The sequence below is a fragment of the Octopus bimaculoides genome, chromosome 3 (genome assembly GCF_001194135.2).
Source record: "Octopus bimaculoides isolate UCB-OBI-ISO-001 chromosome 3, ASM119413v2, whole genome shotgun sequence".
In the NCBI taxonomy this organism is placed as follows: domain Eukaryota; kingdom Metazoa; phylum Mollusca; class Cephalopoda; order Octopoda; family Octopodidae; genus Octopus; species Octopus bimaculoides.
Window position 1 is genome coordinate 120,342,032 of NC_068983.1, and position 23,437 is coordinate 120,365,468.

Here is a 23,437-nt window from a genome sequence, read left to right on the forward strand (position 1 = left end):
AAGGCAAGTATCTCAAGTTGTATACAATATCATTATAGGAAGAAATTCAAAACCTTACAGCTGTTTCTGGGATATCCCTGAGTATGTGATATTCCATCATCAGAGGGAAAATGAGAATGGCATACATTAATAAAATGATGTTACAACGCTTACCTAGTGCTCCTAATCATTTAGATCACCTGTGAACTAAACTCCCATACTTTGTATATATGTGTGTGTGTGTGTGTGTATATATATATATATATATATATATATACACACACACACACACACACATATATATATATAATAAAAATAAATTCATTAATTCATAAAAATGTATAAATTTTGATTAATTTTTGTTTCTTCCTTTCTTTTTTCTTCAACAGAGCTGCTGTAAAACATCAATATGAAGCTTGAATATTTCCATGATAAAAAACTTATTCCACTTTCTGACAAAAACAAATTAACCAAATGTAACCAAATCACTACTCGGGTAATCTTTGTCTTCATCCTCTTTGCTGGATTATCACAAATTGGTCTTGGAATAGGGCTCTTACTCTCATGCCGCAGCAATCTAGAAAATATATCCTGTGCCTTCTCTTTAAAGGCACATCCATGCACCGGATTAGTGATACCAACCTACCTTGGTTGCTTGGTTATTTGTATTGCATTATTTGGATTTGGATTTCTTGGACGCCGAGCTACTGCTATCTTACTAGCTATTGCTATGACTGCAGAAATCTACTTTGGTTTAATGTCAATCTATGCTGAACCAATTTTATTTACTGACTATTTTCGAGTTTTTAATTCAGTTCAAATATGTCCCCAGAATTCCTCCAGCCCAGATAATCTTATAAAATGCTGGAATGGGATCACACAATTATATCCATATTGTTTTCTCTACAGAAATTTAATAAGGACAGACTGTATGCAAGGATATGATCTTTATTTCTCACAATTTAATGAAACTTTATCATCAACAAACATTGAACCATGTGTCACTGATATTAGCATGGCTGTGAGTTCCATTTATACAGGTTATCGATATTTTGCAGGTCCTCTTATGTTGCTAAATGCCACAATCTGTCTTTTACTAGTTCCAGGTTTAGATTTCTTATACCAACAAAATATAGAACTGAATGAATCTCATGTGGTTTCAGGACCAAAAGAACTTCAAAGACAAAATATTTCTTCATCTGTATGATCCAATGGACCCTCTTTTCTACATTTGTAAATTATCATTTGAATATGGAAAGAAAATTCACATTTCACAATAAAAATGGTCTCATCTAGCAGATAAAATTAAACAGAGAAGTACTGGAAATACATCTCATTAAAATATTTAGTACTCTCTTCTAAATATCTTTGTTCCCAGCTGTTATGAAAAGACTCTCTCTCTTTTGGAATTGGAGCCAATATAAGAGTGATCTTATATTATACAAACATTAAGAAAATATATCAGTTTTCAGATGACATCAGCATATTAATAGCTGAAGCTAAAAACAAACTGGTCTGATATAGAGAACATATTATTTATTTCACATCATGCATGCTCTGGATTTACACAAACTATGATTAACTTTAAATCAGAATGTGCAAGAGTCAAGTGACTTCAGATCTATGCCAAATTTATATAACCTATAATAGCTAAGAGAAAATGGCTTATTTGTTGAAATTAAATTCTTGAAAAGAAAGAATCTACTTTATTGGTCTCTAGTACTAATTAATGAAGTACTGATGTTGAAGTAATCATTGATTCATTATGTGTCACATGTCATATATAATAAGTTGTTGCAGTTCAGAATATGTACATATAAACTATATACATATTTAAAGTTGTCAGCTACTACTTCCATTGTATGTAGTAGCATTGGCTTTGCTTCAAACTGGTCTGGTTTTGTGGATTATTTGATACATTTTAGGAAGATTCCTTCTGAGGTATCAATGTCACTATTACTGATAATCAAAACTGGATAACTTATTGTCAAATGAATATTCTTTCACAAACCCACCATTATCTAATTGGACTTTAACACTGATTTATTAAAATATTATTTCATTTATATTTCAAATGTTCTGAAATTGAAATTATTATTGCTCTCTCTTTCCCTCTCTCTCTCTGCCAGTGGTAAAGTGACAGAATCATTAAAGCATTAGACAAAATGCTTTGCGGTATTAGTGCAAGCACTTAGTATTCTGAGTTCAAATCTGACTGAGGTCAACTTTGCCTTTCATCTGGGGTTGATAAAATAAAGTACCAACCAGGCACTGAAATTGATCCATTGATATACCCCAAAGTTTCAGGCCTTTTATCTGTGTTAGAAACAGCTATAAAGACAAAAGAATGAATAAAAATAGTAGGAATTACTAATATAATGGAAGGGAAGATAGACTGATGGTAGAAACAGATATTTAGCTCTTCCTCCTCCTCTTCCTATATGCACCATCAACTGGATGATCAATTCTTGATCACTTTTTTAAATAAACTCTTGCTATTGTGATCAGTTTTGGATAGTTCTTTGCTGTTGGTGTAAAGATTGGTTGCTTTTCTACTGTCTAATATCATTTATCAAGCTGGTCTTACATTTCTGAGTTCAAAATAGATAATGCCTTTCACTCTTCTTGAGGGTTGATAACATTTTGGAGTTGATTTTTGTGGAGGCGCAATGGCCCAGTGGTTAGGGCAGCGGACTTGCGGTCATAGGATCACGGTTTCGATTCCCAAACCGGGCGTTGTGAGTGTTTATTGAGCGAAAACACCTAAAGCTCCACGAGGCTCCGGCAGGGGATGGTGGCGAACCCTGCTGTACTCTTTCACCACAACTTTCTCTCACTCTTATTTCCTGTTTCTGTTGTGCCTGTAATTCAAAGGGTTGGCCTTGTCACACTGTGTCACGCTGAATATCCCCGAGAACTACGTTAAGGGTACACGTGTCTGTGGAGTGCTCAGCCACTTGCACGTTAATTTCACGAGCAGGCTGTTCCGTTGATCGGATCAACTGGAACCCCTGACGTCGTAAGCGACACAGTGCCAACAACAGCGGAGTTGATTTAATTAACTGCATTCTTTACCCTTTATAAATAAGCTGTGTCTTAAGAAAGAAAACATTAATTCAAATGGTATTCCTAAAACTTTTGTTTTAAGCCATGATTCAACAAAGAAAAGGTTTAGCTTAAGCATTTGCCATTAGCAATAAATAACATATATATTATTTTTGTTTGTAACTTACTTTGATACCATCAAACCTTGTTATTTACACCTGAAATGCCTTAACACTTCAACATTGCAATATGAAATATTTCATTTTCTACTTGGTATTTTGTGTATAACCAAACTGATAAGAAGGCAACTTATTTTGTAAGTATATTGATGATGCAATGACTGCGTTGGTGAGAAAGCAAAGAAAATAATAATTTACTTGTACTGAGAAGGACTGTGTAAAATCTGTCAGAAAAGTCATAACATTTTTAAAACTGATCCATCCATCCATCCATCCATCCATCCATCCATCCATCCATTCCTTCCTTCCTTCCTTCCTTCCTTCCTTCCTTCCTTCAATCAATCCATCCAAAGAATTTGAGGGAATTTCTGTGTGGTCACTTTAATCTACTAGGAATAGCAGCCAAATCTCTATCAAGTATAATTTCACCATCTTAAACAAGGATGGATACATTAAATAATGTAGTTCTAGATAAAATATACCAGAAATAAAGATGGGATGGTCACGGCTGCAATGTTTTTTTATAATAAGTTTGCTCAATTAAGGTTGAGCTGGGTTAAACAACAACTCCACCAACAATTGCATTTATCTCAACATGTCATTTTGAGTAAACTATGACATTAACAGATCATATCTATTGTTACATTTTTCTAATTGATGATTTTTTAATCAAAATGTTTTGTAATAAAATATGTTGAAAAACATTTTGTGTTATTTTCATTTGTTAATAGTCATCATCAAAATTCTTTGTGATTGGAAAATAATTAGTTTAAATATAACATAATTAAATTAAACATTGTGTAAAGAAAAATATAGATGATAACTGTTATGTTTATGAATTGTTTTGCAAGATTCCTGATGTGAATTTGTGTGTTGAAACAGATATTGTTATATTTCGGGATGGTCATTTTTTTTTCTTGCCAAATAAACGCATGCATTATATATTTGTTCTTAACTCACTTATTCTTGTTCTACTAAACAGATTAGGAGGATACATGTGAACAGAAAAGTTGCTGAAGAGGTCACAGATGTATAACAAAAGATTTTCAGACAATGGACATAAGATAAATTAGAACAATAATACACAAGTGAAGAATGAATATATAGTGTGGCTGTTTATTTGGCAAGCAAAAAAAAAAAAAAAAAAATGACCATCCTGAAATATAATAATATAAATTATAATCCTTATATAGGTATGTGATGAGACATCAAGAAGTTGTGGTATTCATAATTTTCTCTAGGACAAACATTTTTGAATTAAAAATGAAAAACACAACTCTTTGACTTAAGTTTGTCATTCAAAATAATTTCTGACAAAAAGGGTTTGTTAATTAGACTAAAGAGCTACGTATGAAGAGTAGTGATAAGAGAGTGTTGTAGTTCGCTTGAAGCATTGTGTATTGTTTGTAAAGAATAAAAGTTTAGAATGGTACAACAATGCACTATAAAACAAGAAATGGACTATATACCTGTTGTAATTTGGTTATCTATAGTCCGATGATATTTTGGAATTACAATTCCTTCTTCAGATCTTCTTGGCTGGAGTCTCTGCTATAAACTTTATAGCAGAGACTCCAGCCAAGAAGATCTGAAGAAGGAATTGTAATTCCGAAATACCATCGGACTATAGATAACCAAATTACAACAGGTATATAGTCCATTTCTTGTTTTATAGTGCATTGTTGTACCATTCTAAACTTTTATTCTTTATGAAGAGTAGTGTTGAATATCTTGCTTAATATCTCATTAAAGGTAATGGGTCATGAGTCTTGATCTTTAGTTAAAATTATTAACAAATAAGGAAGAAAAAAAATAACAGTAACTTTTTACATAGGAATGGAGATTTTTTTTTTTTTTTTGGAAAATGGAAACTATGACATTAATGTTTTTTTCAAGGGTACAAATGATGGAAGTGAACTAATTGAAGTGGTTCCAACTTGCAATATTTGGTTACACTTGGTTCCTCAAGAACCAACAGCAGCATTACAAAGGTGGCTGAAGATAGTAATAATAATGGTAATGGGATGGATACAAACAAAAAACAATATCAAGAAACCATTCACATACAAACACTTTATTAATACTTAAAGTTCCTTCATGACATAAATTTATGAATAACTGATATTCTGTATGATTTGAGGTGTAGTTCAACTTTGATAAGAGATCATATATGAGATAAAAAATAACAGATGGGTAACATTTCCACACAGAAAAGGATAAGATCACTAAGGGGAAGGTAAATATGTCATTCACCTTTATCTCCTAAAAAGCCATTTAGGCAGGAAAAGCAAAATTGAAGAAGAATATAAGAGGATGGTCAGGAATATCAAAGAACTAAATAGAAAGAGTAGGATTAGAAAGAGCTTCATCTCGACAATACATAAACTGTCTCTTCCCTGTCTTTTTTGGATTGATTAAGGAATCGGTTATCTGATTTTAATAGGCATACCCAAAACCACTAAGCACAATGATCTCTATATGCAAGTGAGAGAGGGAAGTAGAAGATTTATCAATGCAAATGACAGATTATGAACATGTTCTGGGTTGAATTTTGAAAATGTATGCTAACTTATTTTTACCCTGGAAACTGAAAAATATATGTATCTCTAGTTCCAGAGATATCAATCTGTCTATTTATATTCACTTTCTCATCTTACCTTTTTCTCTGCATATCCCCTTTCTACACACAATATTGCATTTTATTAATAGAAAGTTTTCACAAGTATTTTTTTGACTTTTGCTTTTTTAAACTGCATACCTCTATGCATTGTGGCCCATTAGAACTTGTCATACTTGCTGTCATCCATATTGTTCAACTACTAAATCTTGCAGAAAGAGTTGTGTTCAATAATTTTTTTCCTGAACTGCAGTACTCTCTGCTAACATTTTCCCTGCATTTCAACTTACAGAAGTTCAAACTAAACATCAACCACATTGATCTAGTCTGGAATGGCCTGCAACTATCATAGATACTTATATATATATATACATATATGAGTACAGGACGTCACCAACAGTAAAGAACATAAAATATGAAAACAAATGAGTTCAATACACAAACAATGAGAGAAACAAATGGAAAACAGGACGAGTAACACAAAGAACGACCCTTCATCAATTGTCGGGTGTCTATCTACTCCTCATTTTGAGCAGTGAACAGCAATATGAGTCTTCGAAGACAGCTGCTCTCATAAATTCTAAAATAAAACTTTATCATATAATTGTGTATATGCATGTGTGTGTGTATTAATTATTACTGGACCATATTTGAAATTTATAGTTATTAGGTATTTGATAACACCATAATAATTCTAAGAAATTTGCCTTGAATGCAGCCAATGATTCTTCTTTTTCTTTTTATCTTTAACTATTTTCAGTCTGTTGAGGAATCTCTGATAATAATTCGCTCCAAATTTCCAGAAGAGAGAGTTTATTAGCTGCTCACTAATGAGCTAGTTAATTCCATGTCCAAAGAATGACTTAACCAAATCATTGTAGAGAAAATTAATTCAAACTGGGTCGAGTAGAATTAAGTCTATAGTGATGAGAAACAAGTACACATCTTAGCTGGGAGAATAACTTATTTACAAGATCATTGTGATTAAGCCACTTACTCTTGGGTTATATATTTAGTGTGTACTACTAATACATTACTAGACTATTTACATTTCACATTTTCTTTGCTATTTATAAACATAACATACTGTTTCATGTGTGACAGCATATGTTTAGTTATAGGTTTCTCTAATGAACCTTTATAAGACTGGAGTTCTAGATATGACCATTTCAGTTTTTTTTGTCTGGTATTGAAAATTAAGTTATTCAGTATATTTAACCCTTTTAAAGACAGTAGAGTGACATTTTAGGGAGACATGGTTCCTATTTTTAGTAGAGTGAGTGTGGACACATCAACAACATTGCAACAGAACATTGCCTCTCCAGCTCAGTTTGGACCAAAAAACATACATAGTAGCATCATCAGTAGCATTGTTAACCTTAAGCAGCACTAGGTTGCTGAAAGGAATAAATGCAGAGGAAACAACAGCTGTTATGTTTGGACTAAGTTCACCTCTGTCTTCTTCTATTTTAGCCTCCTCAAGAACTCTAGAATCTATAGGTATATAGAAACAGAAAGGATTGACGGAGAGATTGTTCCACTACACCACATACAGTCAATCACTGCATACCAAAATGTGCATTGTGATCCTTAACCATATAGAAATATGGTATATCTGGGGCTATTAATCTGTGCATCATAACTAATCATTCACTCAACTACCTACATGGCAGCTATCTGAGTAATCAAGGCTGATCTAGGGCCAGTCTGCATCAATATCACATACTGCAATTTAAACATATGGTAGTAGTCCTGATATGTTACCTGATCCTAGGTTATTTTTCACTCTGTTGTAAGTATTCTGACCAGCTCACATTTTCCCCAAAGATACTGACATAGATGTTCAAGCTGGACATGCATCACATCAATTACACCAGACCGTAAGGACCTATACAGGAGCTCATAGCCATTGCTTTAATCCTTTGACTAAAAAAATGCATACAACAAATTTCAAGTTCACCTTAGTATGCACTGCCTTTTATAATACTCCAAAGGCTGGAGTAACCAAACAATCAGTTATACTGAGCTGTATAACTGATTATAAATACATGTATAGGCACAGATGTAACAGTGTAGTAAGTTCAGACCCACTGCATGGCACTTTGGGCAAGTGTCTTCTACTATAGCCCTGGACAGACCAAAGTCTTGTGGAAGCATATTTGGAAGACAGAAACTGAAAGAAGCCCATCATATATGTGTATGTGTGTGTTTGTGACTCCTTGTCTTGACATTGTATTTTGGTTGTAAAATGATTGTCACTATCATACAGGTAGTATCATTCATTTTCAATATGTTGTGAGAACATGTCTGGTCATGGGGTTATTACCTTGCTTGGAAATCAGTAAGGGTTGGTGACAGGAAAGGCATCTGACTGTACAAAATCTGCCTCAATGAATTCTGTTCAATCCATGCAAGCAAGAAAAAGCAGACATTAAAATGAGGATGATGAAGATGGTATAACCAAAATGGTTGCCTGTAACAACTACTATTTTCGGACTCTTACAAATCAGCTATATTTGCCAGTAAGCAAAGCCTTCTATATACTTTAAAAAATCAGTTATGTCAATAATGAATATAGAAATGTAGACCATAAATATAAAGTGGTTCCATGGTGTTTTAAGACATATTGGATAAATACAGTATAGAAAAGCTACTGGTAAAAAACGCCACCAAAATCAGAGCTCTACGTAACATTTGTTTGCTCAAGATATTTTACACAAACATCTGATTATTTTGATACATGACTCACAGAATAGGGTTAAATATGCAACTAGATCACTCTATATTGCTTGTGCTATTCCCTTTCTACACATTTATATTGAAGAACATCAATTGAAGGGGGTAAATGACATATCAGCAAAATCACAGCCCCAATCAAGACAATCAAAAGAAATGTCACCAACCACAGAACAAAAATATTTGGTCATCATTAAACATTATAAAGTAGGGTTGTTGATTATTAAAATTCATTTCACTATGGCAATGTATGTATTTATGATTTGTAGATGTAATAAAATACGGAAAACAAATCCTTTATATACCACTACAATACGTCACACCACACACACGCACTAATGCTTGTTTTTATATTGTGTTACAAAGGTTCCAAAGTTTGGCACAGGGCCAGCAGTCTTTTTGAAGAGAGGGATAAATTAATTCCATTGACACAGTTCTTGACTGATAATTTTTTTATTGACTCCAAAGTGATGAAAGGCAAAGTCAACCTTGGTGTTATTTGAACTCAGGATGTAAAGATGGATGAAATGCGACAAAGCATTTTGCCCACTGTGCTAACAGTTTTGCCAGCTTGTCACCTTAAATCACATTATAATAAAAATGCCTTAGTATTACACTGAAAGATTACTCAATACTTTTTGTAGAGTACATATAAAAATTTAGAATAATAACAGTGACAGTGACTTGGAAGTTTTGGCTCGCTAGTCCAAGGAAGGTAATCAATCGAAAACTTTGAAGTCACTGTCACCACTATTTTTGTAAATGTATCATATAAATATATATATAAGGTGGCGAGCTGGCAGAATCGTTAGCATGCCGGGTGAAATGCTTAATGGTATTTCGTTTGCCGTTACATTCTGAGTTCAAGTTCCGCCGAGGTCGACTTTGCCCTTCATCCTTTCGGGGTTGATAAATTAAGTACCAGTTACGCACTGGGGTCGATGTAATTGACTTAATCCCTTTGTCTACTCTTGTTTGTCCCCTCTATGTTTAGCCACTTGTGGGCAATAGAGAAATAATATATGTATATATGTATATATATATATATATATATATATATATATATATATATATATAGATATAGATATATATAAGTGCAGGCATAGTTGTGTCATTAAGAACTTCCCCTAGCAATCACATGGGTTTAAGGTCCATCTTATTGCATGGTACCTTGGTTATAGCAGAAGTATCTTCTACTATAACCTTGGGCTGATTTATGTCTTGTGAGTGAAATGTGGTAGTTGGTAACTGTGTGCGTGTATTTGTGTGTGTGTGTGTGTGTGTGTGTGTGTGTGCACACTTGTTTATCTCTATGCATCTTCTAAAATTGATACCCTTTCAGCACTGGCAACATGTTTATGTTTCCTAAAAACAAAATATCTAGATGCGGTTTGATGTGCAAAGGTATGAAAGTATCTAACAGACGTAAGGCTGGTATCAAGATGGGCATCCAACCGGTGAAGCATGGAATCTGTAACAATGATGATGATGATGGTGATATGACAATGATGTACACACACACACACGCATATATAAACACTTGCATGCATATATAAACACACACACACACACATACATAAACATATATATGCACTTTACTTAATGTTGGACAAATGAGGAGTGCTAAATACCTGAAGAGAATATAGATTTTTAAAATTGAAATTGAAGCTGGGAGTGTCTCATGAGTTTCACACCAGTGCAATCATCAGGCAAAACATATGCACACACACACTAAATCAGAAAAGTGCCACTCAGAATAAAGAAACACTAAACTGACTTTGCAATGCAGAATAAAGTAAGAAACAAAAATGGTGATTGATTTTTGGTAAATATCAAAGTAGAATCTAATACTCTTTAATTTCAATAATTCATTTTCCTTTTTATAGCTATATTTGTGCATGTGTATATATTGATTTCTTTATTGCCCCCAGGGGCCTAAACATAGAGAGGACAAACAAGGACAGACAAAGGGATTAAGTCAATTACTTATTTAATCAACCCCGAAATGATGAAAGGCAAAGTCGACCTCAGTGGAATTTGAACTCAGAACATGATGGCAGACAAAATACGGCTAAGCATTTCGCCCGGTGTGCTTACGATTCTGCCAGTTCGCTGCTTTATATATGCATGTATATTGACGCACACACAAACACACACACACATAGAGGCACATAAATCAGGGAAAGGAGACCCAATATTATCGTCCAATTTGCTACAAATAGCAACACCCTATCTTAAAAAATAAAGGAAGACACACTGGGTCTCCCTTCCCTGATGAATATGCCTGTGTGTATGTGTGTGTATGTGTGAATATATACACATACACAAATATAGCTATAAGAAGGAAAATGAATTGTTGAAATTAAAAGAATATTAGATTTTACTTTGATCTTTACCAAAATTCAATCAGCATTTTTGTTTCTTTCTTTATTCCGCATTGTAAAGTCAATTAAGTGTTTCTTTATTCTCAGTGACACTTTTCTGATTTAGTGACCAAAAAATTTCATGGGTTTAAATCATTCAACAGCTGTGTTCTGCTCATAGATTTGCTTCTATCAGTTACCTCAGCTATGAAACATACACTTGCCCCATTACTACAGCTGACTGGTTAGTTAGTAGAAGATACAATTATTTTCAAAATTTACCTCACCCAAGCTAAAAATATTAAAAAAATAGATGATAATGGCTAGGCACAGGTATAGATGTGTGGTTTCAGGCTCAATCCTACTGCATGGTACCTTGAGCAAGTGTCTTCTACTATAGCCCAAGGTTGACCAATGCTTTGTGAATGGATTTAGTAGGGTGATGTGTGTGTGTGTGTGTGTGTGTGTGCATGCGTGTGTATTTGTTCCCCACCATCACTGTTTGACAACTAATGTTGGTTTGTTTACATTCCTGTCATGTAATGATTCAGCAACAGAGACCAATAGCATAAATACTGGAGTCGATATGTTTGACTAAAACTTTTCAAGATAGTGCCTCCACATGGCCGCAGTTCAATGACCGAAACAAGTAACAAATAAAAGATATAGGATAAGAAAAAAAAAACATTCATAAAAAAACAAACAAAAAAAGCTGATATTTATTTTGATTAATCTTTACAAGCATTAAGACAGATCAACACAAGTAAGATTTGAAGGCACTGAATTTGAATAATGTAACGTAGTTTGTACTGACTGAAACCTTATCCCTGTTCCTACTTTAATTACAACAACTTATTAATCTCATTTATGATTGTAATATAGATTGGTAGAACAATAATTTGGAATATGTAAAGTGTTGTTAAAGTTAGATATAAAGTACTAGTTGAGTATTTGTTATTTAACTGTAATCACAACAAACTTGTATGTCAACAGGTCCGTAACTTTGTTCTTATATATAACCCAAGTAACATAAATGAGGCATTGTTGTTGCTATAATGTATTAAACATGTGAATATGTGACATTTACTGAAGTTACAAGTTATTTTGAGATAGAAAGCTTTGTACAATAAGGATTTTGTTGACCTCATCTAGTAAAATAAATAAAAAGAATTTGCCACTATCACTCTATGTATATATGAAAACTGTTTCTACTAACTTTTATGTACAATAGCTTCATGATTTTTAAAGATTTTGTCCTTCTGTTTTTCCCAAAGATTAATTAAAGATTAATTAAACACATTCAGAAAGTCACTGAGTATAAATTCAACCAAATTTATCAGTGTTTTAATTCTAGGCACCTGATTTTTAACCAACAGTTTGCCATCTAAGTAGTAAACAGAGTGAAGTCTACTTAACCTCTATAGCCTTTGAAAAATGGGTACTTTCAGTGTGATATAGAAATAATCAAGTGAAGCTGATTAGCCACTGAATGAGTGCATAAATGACTTTGTAAGGCAAACACTCACTGGAATGACCTCAACATAATTATTTGCTTAGATTGTTTACTCTTTTGATTTTCTCTGAGATACTGAGTCAACTGTAGACACTTACATAATTATTAATGAACACTCATTGGTAGAAGTCGTCATATAGCTATTAAATACTAACTACAGTCATTCTAATTAATTGAAAAAAAAAATGGAGTGGGGGTGGGGCTTAAAGCTACAGCAAGCTACTACAAGTGTTTCTGAAATTGAAATAATATTAACTGATATATTTGAAATGTAAAAAAAAAAAGTGATTATTCTTTTCACACCAGCTGGTGTTCTAATTGTGCTGTTCTTATGCTCTCATCTAATTGTGCTGTTCTTGATGCTCTCATCTCTTCTGGTTCCATCACCTCCATTGAAACCCCATTTTTAGACAGCTCTACTTTCCCAAGACTACATATTTCAGGAATCCTTTTCAGGCCCATTGTCCTCACTTGCCACTATTACCAAGTTACATTAACTCAAGCTTAACTTTTATCACAATCTAATTAGCCACTCCAGCCTGACAGTTTAAAGTGACTACAGAGGGTTATGAACACTGCCTTCTTTCATTGAGATATTCAGTAACTTCTGCATTAAAAAAAATTATTACACTCAAGATTACATTAGCCTAGGAATAAGATAAGCATATACTATTCCTCCCCGTCCCACCCCTTCCAAATGCTTGAAAATGCTTAATTTCAGTACAGTGATTCTACACATGTTCTGTCACTATAGTACTAAACTACCTTCAACTTTTGTGATCCAATGTCTGAAACACTTTAAATACAATAGATTACAACAATTAAATTGAATATCCATAAAATAGGTAAATTTTGTTTTCGTTGAATGCACATTAGTAGATTTGATATTCTAATTTGATGTCTTAAACTATTAACTACCAACATCAACAATATACCAGAAATATACAACCCCTTTCTAGCATTAGTCTATTTCCTTGGATTCTATTTCAGAGACATCTAATGTGGACCAGCTGATGTTAACTGTGTGTTATGTTTTGTTGCCAGGGCCAGTTGAAATTATTGGAAATTTTTGGATATGCAAGGCCATAATATTGAACTGCTTACTCAAAGTCTACTTGATTCATTGAAGGGAAATGGTAGTGATTATAAAAGACTGTCATATTCAAAGTTATGACAATCCCATTAATATGAATGACAAGCATAGCAGCTTACAAAAAACAAATTAAAGAGCTGTATGAGTTTGCAGATTACATCCCATGTAATGCACATGTACTAAATTTGGTATATATTAACAACAGAGGAAGTATTAAAACCGAGAGGTAATATTTATCACCATTTAAACGAGGATGTTCTGTTAGAATAAACTATATTGTGACAGATACCATGAAAGAAACTCTCATATTGGCTTCTGGTACAAAATGCACTCTTGTTTTACGTTAAATTTGGTTGCAAAATGTGTTGCTGAATGTAGTCATGAAGTATTAATTTCTTTTGAATTTGAACAAATTTTCTTTGAATTTGTACATATTTTTTCTGTTTGTATTTATCAGTGGTTTCTGCTGCATTATCTGATGATGGTGTTCATTAGTCAATTGGAAAAAGAATGTCAGGTGGTCAGCTCCAGTAGAGATGCAACAAAAGCACTTTTTACACTGTGTATCAGTAATAAAACTCATCTTGGCTGACATTTCAGAAAACAATCACCAGCAGAGTGAGTCAGCAACCGATTCAGAAACTACTTTCAACCATAATCAATTTAGCAGTAGGAATAATGATCATATTGTAGGATCAGATATTAAAGTGTTTTTCAAATGACTAATGCTTCTTTGCAATCTTTTTTTGGTCTTGCATAAAACGCCAACCACTCCGAGAGTGTAGTGGGTGCTTTTACGAGCTACCGGCACAAAGGCCAGTCAGGTGGTACTGGCAACGGCCATGCTCAAAATGGTGTTTTTTACGTGCCACCTGCACAGGAGCCAGTCCAGCGGCACTGGCAATGACCTCACTTGAATGCTTTTTCACGTGCCACCGACACAAGTGTCAGTAAGGCAATGCTGGTAACGATCATGCTCAAATGGTGCTATTTACGTGCCACTGATACGGAAGCCAGACAGCTGCTCTGGCAATGATCATGTTCGGACGGTGCTCTTAGCGCTCCACTGGCACAGGTACCAGTCATCGAATTCTGTTCAATCACGATGGACGAGGAGAAAATACCTCAATGGTGACTTCTGCATATCAAATACAAATACAGTAGGGCCTCACATATGTAATGTAGTGAGCTGAAAAACTTTGATCAAGAATGTTTCGAGTATATTCCCTTAGTCATAGAGTTTTCATTCATAATCAATGTCAGTACATATCTCCTCAGCTATTATTTTATATCAATCATTCTTCATCTTGACCAGCTGAGTAGAATATTCTTTACTGATAAGTTGTAATAATACTGAAATATGTCCATTGTACTCACAAGTTGTCTCTAAAGATCAGATCCACTCAAAACTCTGTTTTCTGTTTTGTCCAAGAATATTGGATAATAATATAACTGATCTTATTGGAGTTATATCTCTTGCTTGTTGTTTTTAAATTTTAAACCCCAACCTTAGAGAGAGAGAGTTCGGATCTCTTCAGTTTTGATCACAGATTTTTTAATTAGTTTTTTTTAACTAAGCAGTTTGAATCTTCGTATACTGATGTAATTTCTCATGCTGAACACAGTTTACTTTCGACATTTTTGGCAAAATTTCATATTTTAGAAATTATTTCATGTTAAAGTTGTCATATTTGGGTAATTTTAACCAATCAACGACATGTATTTAGCTGAAAAGTTACTGCTGCTTGCAAAAGTAATTGAAGAGCAACAATTTCCAGGCCATCTCTACTAAATGTCACCACTGTGTTCTATTTTATTTTTGTTTACTGCCTGTGTTGCAGATTACATTCTTTTTTTTTTTTTTCTAAGGAAGTGTTTTCCTACAAAATGAAACCACTGAAGAACTAAAGTAAAATAGCGAGCTGCTGGAATGCCAGTTAAATATTCCTAGCATCCACTGGAGTTAAAACCACCAAATATTTTAATTACATTCCTAACTGATCAAAAAAAACAAAAAAACAAGCGTGTAATATGCAACACTGGCAGTAAATGAAAATAAAATTGAACAGTGTGGTGACATTTAGTAAAGATGACCTGGAAGTTGTTGCTCTTCGATTACTTTTGCAAACAGTAGTAACTTTCTTCAGCTGAATACACGTCGTTGATTGGTTAAAATACTCAAATATGAAATAACTTCTAAAATACGAAATTTTGTCAAAAATAGTGAAAGTAAACCATGTTCAGTGTGAAAAATTACATCAGTATAAGTTTCAAACTCTTTACTCTTTTACCTGTTTCAGTCATTTGACTGCGGCCATGCTGGAGCACCGCCTTTAGTTGAGCAAGTCAACCCAGGACTTATTCTTTGTAAGCCTAGTACTTATTCTATCGGTCTCTTTTTGCCGAACTGCTAAGTTACAGGGACGTAAACACACCAGCATCGGTTGTCAAGTGATCATGGTGAGGACAAACACAGACACACAAACACACATACATATATATATATATATATATATATATATACATATATACGACGGACTTCTTTCAGTTTCTGTCTACCAAATCCACTCACAAGGCTTTGATCGGCCCGAGGCTATAGTAGAAGACACTTGCCAAAGGTGCCACACAGTGGGATTGAACTCGGAACCATGTGGTTGGTAAGCAAGCTACTTACCACACAGCGCCTGTTTAGTTAAAAAAAAATAATTAAAAAATCTGTGATCAAAACTGAAGATATCTGAGTGCTTTTGTCTGCTTACTGCTTGAATAATGTAAATTGATTAAAGTCTTTTCAACTCCCTATATTATGTATGAAACCCTACTGTAGTTATTAGCACACAGAATACTTCCCTGAGGTATTTCCTCTCAGCCATATTGTTGACAATATTTAATATGTGAATCCAAAATATTGATCAGTAACTAGTTTTGGTTTCCAAAAATATAATCAGAAGGAAAAAATAATAATTATTAGATTAAATAGTAAACTGTTTACAAACATTCTTCTCAGTAATTGCTGTGTTAGATAATTTTGAGATTAACTCAGATTAGCTCTAGAATTCTGTTTATTTATTAGTAAGGATATAAGGATTAAGAATAGGAAATTAGTTTGTTCTAGTTAACAACAACTGTAGAGTAATCTTTAATATGTTAATTAGACCAGAACACCTAAAGCTATTGTAAATGTTATAAGATTAAAGAGTAAGATGTTTATTAAGTTTAAATCTGAAACTATAAGTTATTGATTCACTTGAATAGTTAAACAATAATATTTTAGAACTGCTTTACTAACTGATAATAAGACTGACTGTTATATCAATAATTTTCTCAGCTTAATACTTAGAAGATTTTTCAGCTTGCTGGACACAAAAATATACATTTGACCTTAGTATAGTGGTGAACTCTCTTGACCAGTAGTACTCAACTGGGGTCCAGATGACCCCCGAGGTCCATATAAGACTGGTCAAGAGAGTTCACTATACTAAGATAAAATATATATTTTTGCGTCCAGCAAGCTGAAAAATCTTCTGAATATTAAGTTGAGATATACTACATTTTCTTTTTTTTTTTTAGGGGGGGGGGGGGGGGGTCCAAGCAAGCAAAATAGTAAATTGGGGACCCACAGTAATATCTTAAGAGTCCATAGAAACATTTTGCTTTAGATGTATATATATATACACATTTCTATATATCATTAATTACCTCTCTCTTGACAGTTTTCTCTTACTCTGCTTCTTTCAGTTGTGTTTCTGTTGACTACACAAGTCCACTTTCTGAACAAGCTATTTCTCATATTCCCTTCTTGGAATTAGCCACTTCTATTCTCACATGCATACATACAATTGATTATTTTGGTATATGAATCACTGTACATAACAAAACCAAGGAAGTAAGCAAGAACTCTGGGAAAATTGCAAGAGTTAGTATCTCATTAACTGTGCACATCTTCAATCTGTTGTGTATTGTCATCTACTGTATACCATTATGGCTAAAGCTAGTGACTATTACACTAAATATGTTTAATAGCAATTGTTTTTATGGCATAAAATTCTGATAATTATTTGGAATTACTTTGTTATACCAAACATCACTTCTCAATTAATTCTTGTATTTCTTAACTTTAACCTTACTAAAGACAAATATGCTGAACGTAACCATGAAGGCCCAAAATAAATTTCACTGTATTATATATATCATAGCTTAGAACAACCACAACCCCTTTTAGTTTAACGAAGAAGTGGAATAGATATTCTTTTAGATGCAGCATTTTGATATTTGAGAAAACAGAATTCATCTAAGTGTGTCACTTTAAAAAGCATTTATAATGTACAGTCAGGATACTCAGCAAAACCATGGAAAAAAAATATGACTAACTAATGAGAACCAAAAATTCAAAGCAATCAGTTGTATTATAATTTGCAAAATGTTTTAATTTCATTATTAGTAGATTGAGCTCTTAATCCTGTTTCAATCCCTGATCGACATTGATTCACTGACATCAGTAATGCCATTAGAAAAAGAATAAATATTCTGAATTTCTATTGCCTGTTTTCTAAAATGTCTAGATTTATTTGCATGAATTGGTGTAGTATATATTTTCTGCAGCTGCTTTCTATCAGTAATAACCATCAAGTTTTGAATAATGACTGCAACTAATTTTGTATCTGATTGTAGTTGTAATTTCTAGAGAAATGACAGTCACAACCTATTTTTAATTCACTGTTGGAATTGTCTTACTGAACATAATACCCTAGCAGAAGATATGAAGTCTGTCCCCAAAAGAAACTGAACTTTTTACAAAATTAGTTTATTGCTTTACTTACATTTGAATCAGACTTGTTTTTCTTTATATTCTGATATTGTAGCCATACATATATGTTTTGTTACTTATAAGGACATCTTTCAGAAAGTAATGTGATGATGGTCCTTTGTGAAGAGTCATTCAGAATTGGGATTGCCTTCAGCAGATATTCTCCCTGATTTGCAATACTGGTACCACTTGTGAGATTGCTCAAACAATACTTTCCATAGGCCTCTTGCAACATCAGCAAAGTCATCATAAAAATTTTTCCTGACTTCAAACAGAATTTCACGCAAACATGCTGACCTTCCAAATCTTTCATTGTTCAACTTGCAACAAATTACTAAGTGCACTCAATATATTTACTCTAGCATTGTAAACCAATTACTAAAGAACAGGATATGAAATGGCTATTATAAGGCTAAAGATCAAGGTTACACATACACAGCATAGTTGGTGTACTGTCTATAAATTTGGTTCTTTGAATACAAGCCATAAAAATAATATCAAAAAGATGTTTAGTCTTGGACATTATTATAAAATTCCACATAATTCCAAAGAATTTAAAGAAATAATTTTCTGAAATTTTAAAATATATAATTGGACAACCCTTTAGCATTCACATTACTCTGTCAAAGTTATTTATTCACATTGATTTGACAGAGCTTAGTTATTCACATTGATTTGAATTAATTATACATTATCTTGTAGCTTTGAGTTTTCAATGATCTTATTGTTTAGTTTTAGAATGATATAGTAGGGCAGGAGTAGGTGTGAGAGGTCTGATCTGATCAATTTGAATATAAAATGGGTAGAATATTTGAGTCGGATATGGCCACATTAAATGCTAAAGAGTTAAACTGCTCCATGACACCAATTAGTTTCCTACAACATTCTCATCTTAGAATGTACAATGTTAGATTTATTGAATAATAACAGAAGAATCCTAGTGTTTTGGTTTATAGTATCTATGCCTGTTACATTCCAATACTATTAAACTATATGTTATGGCCAGTACAGCAAAATGGATGGCAGAATCTGTAAAATACTAAAAAAAACTGCATTGTGCGTTATTTACGTTTGACGGATATTTGTCCTCATCTTGTTTGTTGTTAACACGTTTCGGCTGATATACCCTCCAGCCTTCATCAGGTGTCTTGGGGAAATTTTGAACTTGGGTTCTCATTCCTAAGGTATTTTTTGATGTTATTATCATCATCATCATCATCATCATATTATTATTATTATTATTATTATTATTATTATTATTATTATTCATCGAAAAATACCTTAGGAATGAGAACCCAGGTTTGAAATTTCCTCAAGACACCTGGTGAAGGCTGGAGGGTATATCAGCCGAAACATTGCGTTAACAACAAACAAGATGAGGACAAATATCTGTCAAATGTAAATAATGTAAATAATGTACATAATTCCTCATCTCTTAAATATAGAACTTAAAAATAGATGTGCTATTGTGAACTAGCATTATTTTATTAGGTAATGATTATATCTTATATGTTCTATGTATTTTAGTGAAGGCATATGGCTTAGTGGTTAGTGTATTTGGCTCACAATCATGAGGTTGTGAGTTCAATTACTGGTAGCGCATTGTGTCCTTGAGCAAGGCACTTTATTTTACATTGCTCTAGCTCACTCGGCTGGCAAAAATGAGTAGTGTCTGTAATTCAAAGGGCTGACCTTGTCACATTCTGGGCCATGCTGAATCTCCCTAAGAACTATGTTAAGGGTACATGTGTTTGTGGAGTGCTCACCTGCTTAGTTATTGGGAGCTTACTCCACTACTATTGCAAGGGTTGTTATTCATTGTAAGATTTAACTACCTTATATAAATAATAACAATTTTACCTACGTACAGTGAAATTGAAAAGTAATAAATATATCTTATTTAGCAGATATAAATAATAGATGACTTGTTAAAACACAATGAAAAAAACAAAAAAGGTACCATTGAAAAGCAATCACAATGCTACATGATAGTAACCTTAATACTGTAGTCAAGAATGTTTTTCAATAATATGCTCATAAAATACAATATTTTAATTACCCCTAATCAAAGGTAGATGTTATATTTAGAAAAGTGAGGTTAGGTAATAAAAGTGAAATAGGGTTAGATTGTGAAGGTATGAGGCCTTGTAGTTAAGGTGCTGGATTCATGACTGTAAAATCAAAGCTTTTATTCTCAGACGGTGGCACATTGTGTTCCTGAACAAAGCACATTATTTCACATTGCTCCAGTCCATTCAGCTGAAAATGAGTACTAGTAGTAACAGTCACAGGTTAGCTCTGTGATGGATTGGAGTATAGATTGTGATGAAATCTTAGTTAGTTTACTAAAAAGGTAAACAAAAGTCAAGAACTTACAGAATTGCACCCCATGAATCAGAAACAAGGAGTTTGTGTGAAGGTATCACCTGAAGTTACTCTGATGCTTCCAAATGTCTGGTTACAAAGAAATTTTCAGATGGAACAAGTAGTGACTGCTCTTTGAGAGAAGCTGACGAATTAAGGATGATTACTAAACCAATAGTGTTACTGATTTATATTCCAATTATGCAAGAGCATAACTGATATATATGAGCGGACTGTGGAAAGATTCGAGTCATTCTCAGAATTACTAATCAATTCTGAAACTGGTGTGCACAATATTAAACTTGCAATTTTCATATTAAAACAATATTGACCATAATTTAGTAAACAAGTGTTATTATTTCAATGAATATTTGCATCTTAAGAAATCTCAGAACACAGAAAAAAAAAAGAACATGTCATCTACAGTGCAACATGCAAGTTTCTTGGCTGACATGTGAGCAAAAAGGAAACTGAAGTGCTAATATTGCTACTGTACTTAGGTGCACTCGACAAATTGGCTGTAGTTTTTTTTTTGTACTTTATGCTGTGTTCAATGTAATTTTTTCTTTTTTTTTAAATAGAGGTCAAAATGTTAGAAGCATAACAATGAATTTATGAAAGTACTTAAGTGGAAAAATTCTAAATGTTAAAAAACTATCAAACTAATTTTACAATGTCAAGTCTGTCAATATCTACAGTTGAAACAGGCAAAAAAAAAAAAAAAAAAAAAACCCCACAGTGGAGCAGAAAACCAACCTTCATAAAACATATTTAAGTCCACTATAACTGAAGAGTGCTTAAATTCTTTATAGATATTGTCTCCAGAGAATGACATAGCAAGAAAGGTTTTGTATGACAAAACTGAATATAAATATGCTGCTAGGAAGAAAAAAGAAAAAAAATTTTATAAAATGTATGTATTTTCATGTGTGTCTAAAATAAAAGATTATATTCTGTCAGCTTGCCACCTTAATAATAATAATAATATACATTATTTACAATTGCTGGATATTTGTCCTCATCTTGTTTGTTGTTGACACAACGTTTTGGCTGATATACCCTCCAGCCTTCATCAGGTGTCTTGGGGGAAATTTCGAACCTGGGTTCTCATTCCTAAGGTATTTTTTGATGTTGTTATTATTATTCAGGTCACTGCCTGGAATCAAACTCGGTATCTTGGGGTTAGTAGCCCGCGCTCTTAACCACTACGCCATATGCCCACAGGTATATGGCGTAATAATAATAATAATAATAATAATAACATCATCGAAAAATACCTTAGGAATGAGAACCCAGGTTTGAAATTTCCCGAAGACACCTGATGAAGGCTGGAGGGTATATCAGCCAAAACGTGTTAAAAACAAACAAGATGAGGACAAATATCTCTCAATTGTAAATAGTGTACATAATTCCTCATCTCTTAAATATAGAACAATAATAATAATAATGTTTTCCTTATTAACCACTAAAGGTTCACAAAAATCATTGAGGACTATGATGATAGTGATGATAATAATAGTAATAATAATGGTTTCTGAATTAGGCACAAAGACAATTATTTTAAAGGGAAGGGGAGTAGTCAATACTGACTACTCCCCTTCCCCTTTAAATGGTTGGCCTTGTGCTTATTATTAATATTATTATTAAGGCAGCAAGCTGACAGAATTGTTAACACACTGGGCAAAATGCTTAGTGGTATCTTGTCCGTCCTTACATTCTGAGTTCAAATTCTGCCGAGGACAACTTTGCCTTTCATCCTTTCGGGGTCAATGTAATTGACAAGTCCCCTTCCCCAAAACTTCAGGCCTTGTGCCTTTAGTAGAAAGAATAATAATAATAATAATAATAATGATTATTATTATTATTATTATTATTATTATTATTATTATTATTATTATTATCATTATCATTATCATTATTATTATTATTGAAAGTACTTTGCTGCTAAAGGTTGAGTTTTGGGATTCCCTTGCTTCACTTTCCTAGTAGTAAAAGTTTATTTTCTTTTGTAACCTTTCTTATTACATGTGTGTTGGGGGAGAGGAGAAAGAAATATTTGACAACTTGTTATTGTAATGTCTTCTTGCAAGAACAACAACGCAAGTTAAAAATAGGATTAAGATTCCTTTGTGAAATAGATAAGAAATTAATCCAAATCAGCCACTGAATTTATTTTATAACGAGCCAGTACTATTAACTCATTTATTTACAAGACTATAAATAGTCTCTTTTATAAAGAAACAATTTGTCTTTGTTGTTTTTTATACTGCTATAGAATTCAAGTGAAGAGATCTCTCTGAAATTTGTACTCAATATCAGCAATAGTCTGCAGGGTAACTGAAGTCCCTCAAAAAGTCAAGATGTCAGGTGTGGCTGTGTGGTGAGAGGCTTGCTTCCCAACCACACGGTTCCAGGTTCAGTCCCACTGTGTGGCACCTTGGGCAAGTGTCTTCTATAACCTCAGGCTGATCAAAGCCTTGTGAGTGGATTTGGTAGACAGAAACTGAAAGAAGCCCACTGTGTAATCGCTGACCACTACATTTATATTTATATATTTTTTTCTCCTTGTTTCTCTCCTTATTTCTTTCTTTGTTCCTTTCAGTTGAAGAGCGTAGCTCGAAACGTCAAAGACTTTCTCTATTCCCGAGCATTAAACTAATACATCCATTTGTTGTTTACACTACCTGTGTTCGTCTGTTGTTTTTTTCGTAAATTCTCCCATATACATACATACATACATA

At 33.2% G+C, this 23,437-nt stretch overlaps 2 protein-coding genes across 5 annotated transcripts in view; one reads left to right on the top strand and one right to left on the bottom strand.

Moving 5' to 3' along the window:
- The window catches only part of LOC106878126 (uncharacterized), a 75,112-nt gene extending 70,668 nt beyond the window's left edge, over positions 1–4,444 (top strand). For 3 of the 4 annotated variants that reach the window (XM_014927246.2, XM_014927245.2, XM_014927247.2), the window contains exon 2: positions 369–3,907. In XM_014927246.2, coding sequence (XP_014782732.1) covers positions 389–1,186 — 798 coding nt within the window. In that variant the 5' untranslated portion in view covers positions 369–388 and the 3' untranslated portion in view covers positions 1,187–3,907. Of the gene's footprint in view, positions 1–368; positions 3,908–4,185 lie in introns of those variants that run through there. The other variant, XR_008263722.1, reaches the window with a different exon arrangement.
- LOC106878127 (cilia- and flagella-associated protein 300) overlaps positions 1–23,437 on the bottom strand; it is a 205,551-nt gene that overhangs the window by 109,082 nt on the left and 73,032 nt on the right. The window lies entirely within an intron of this gene.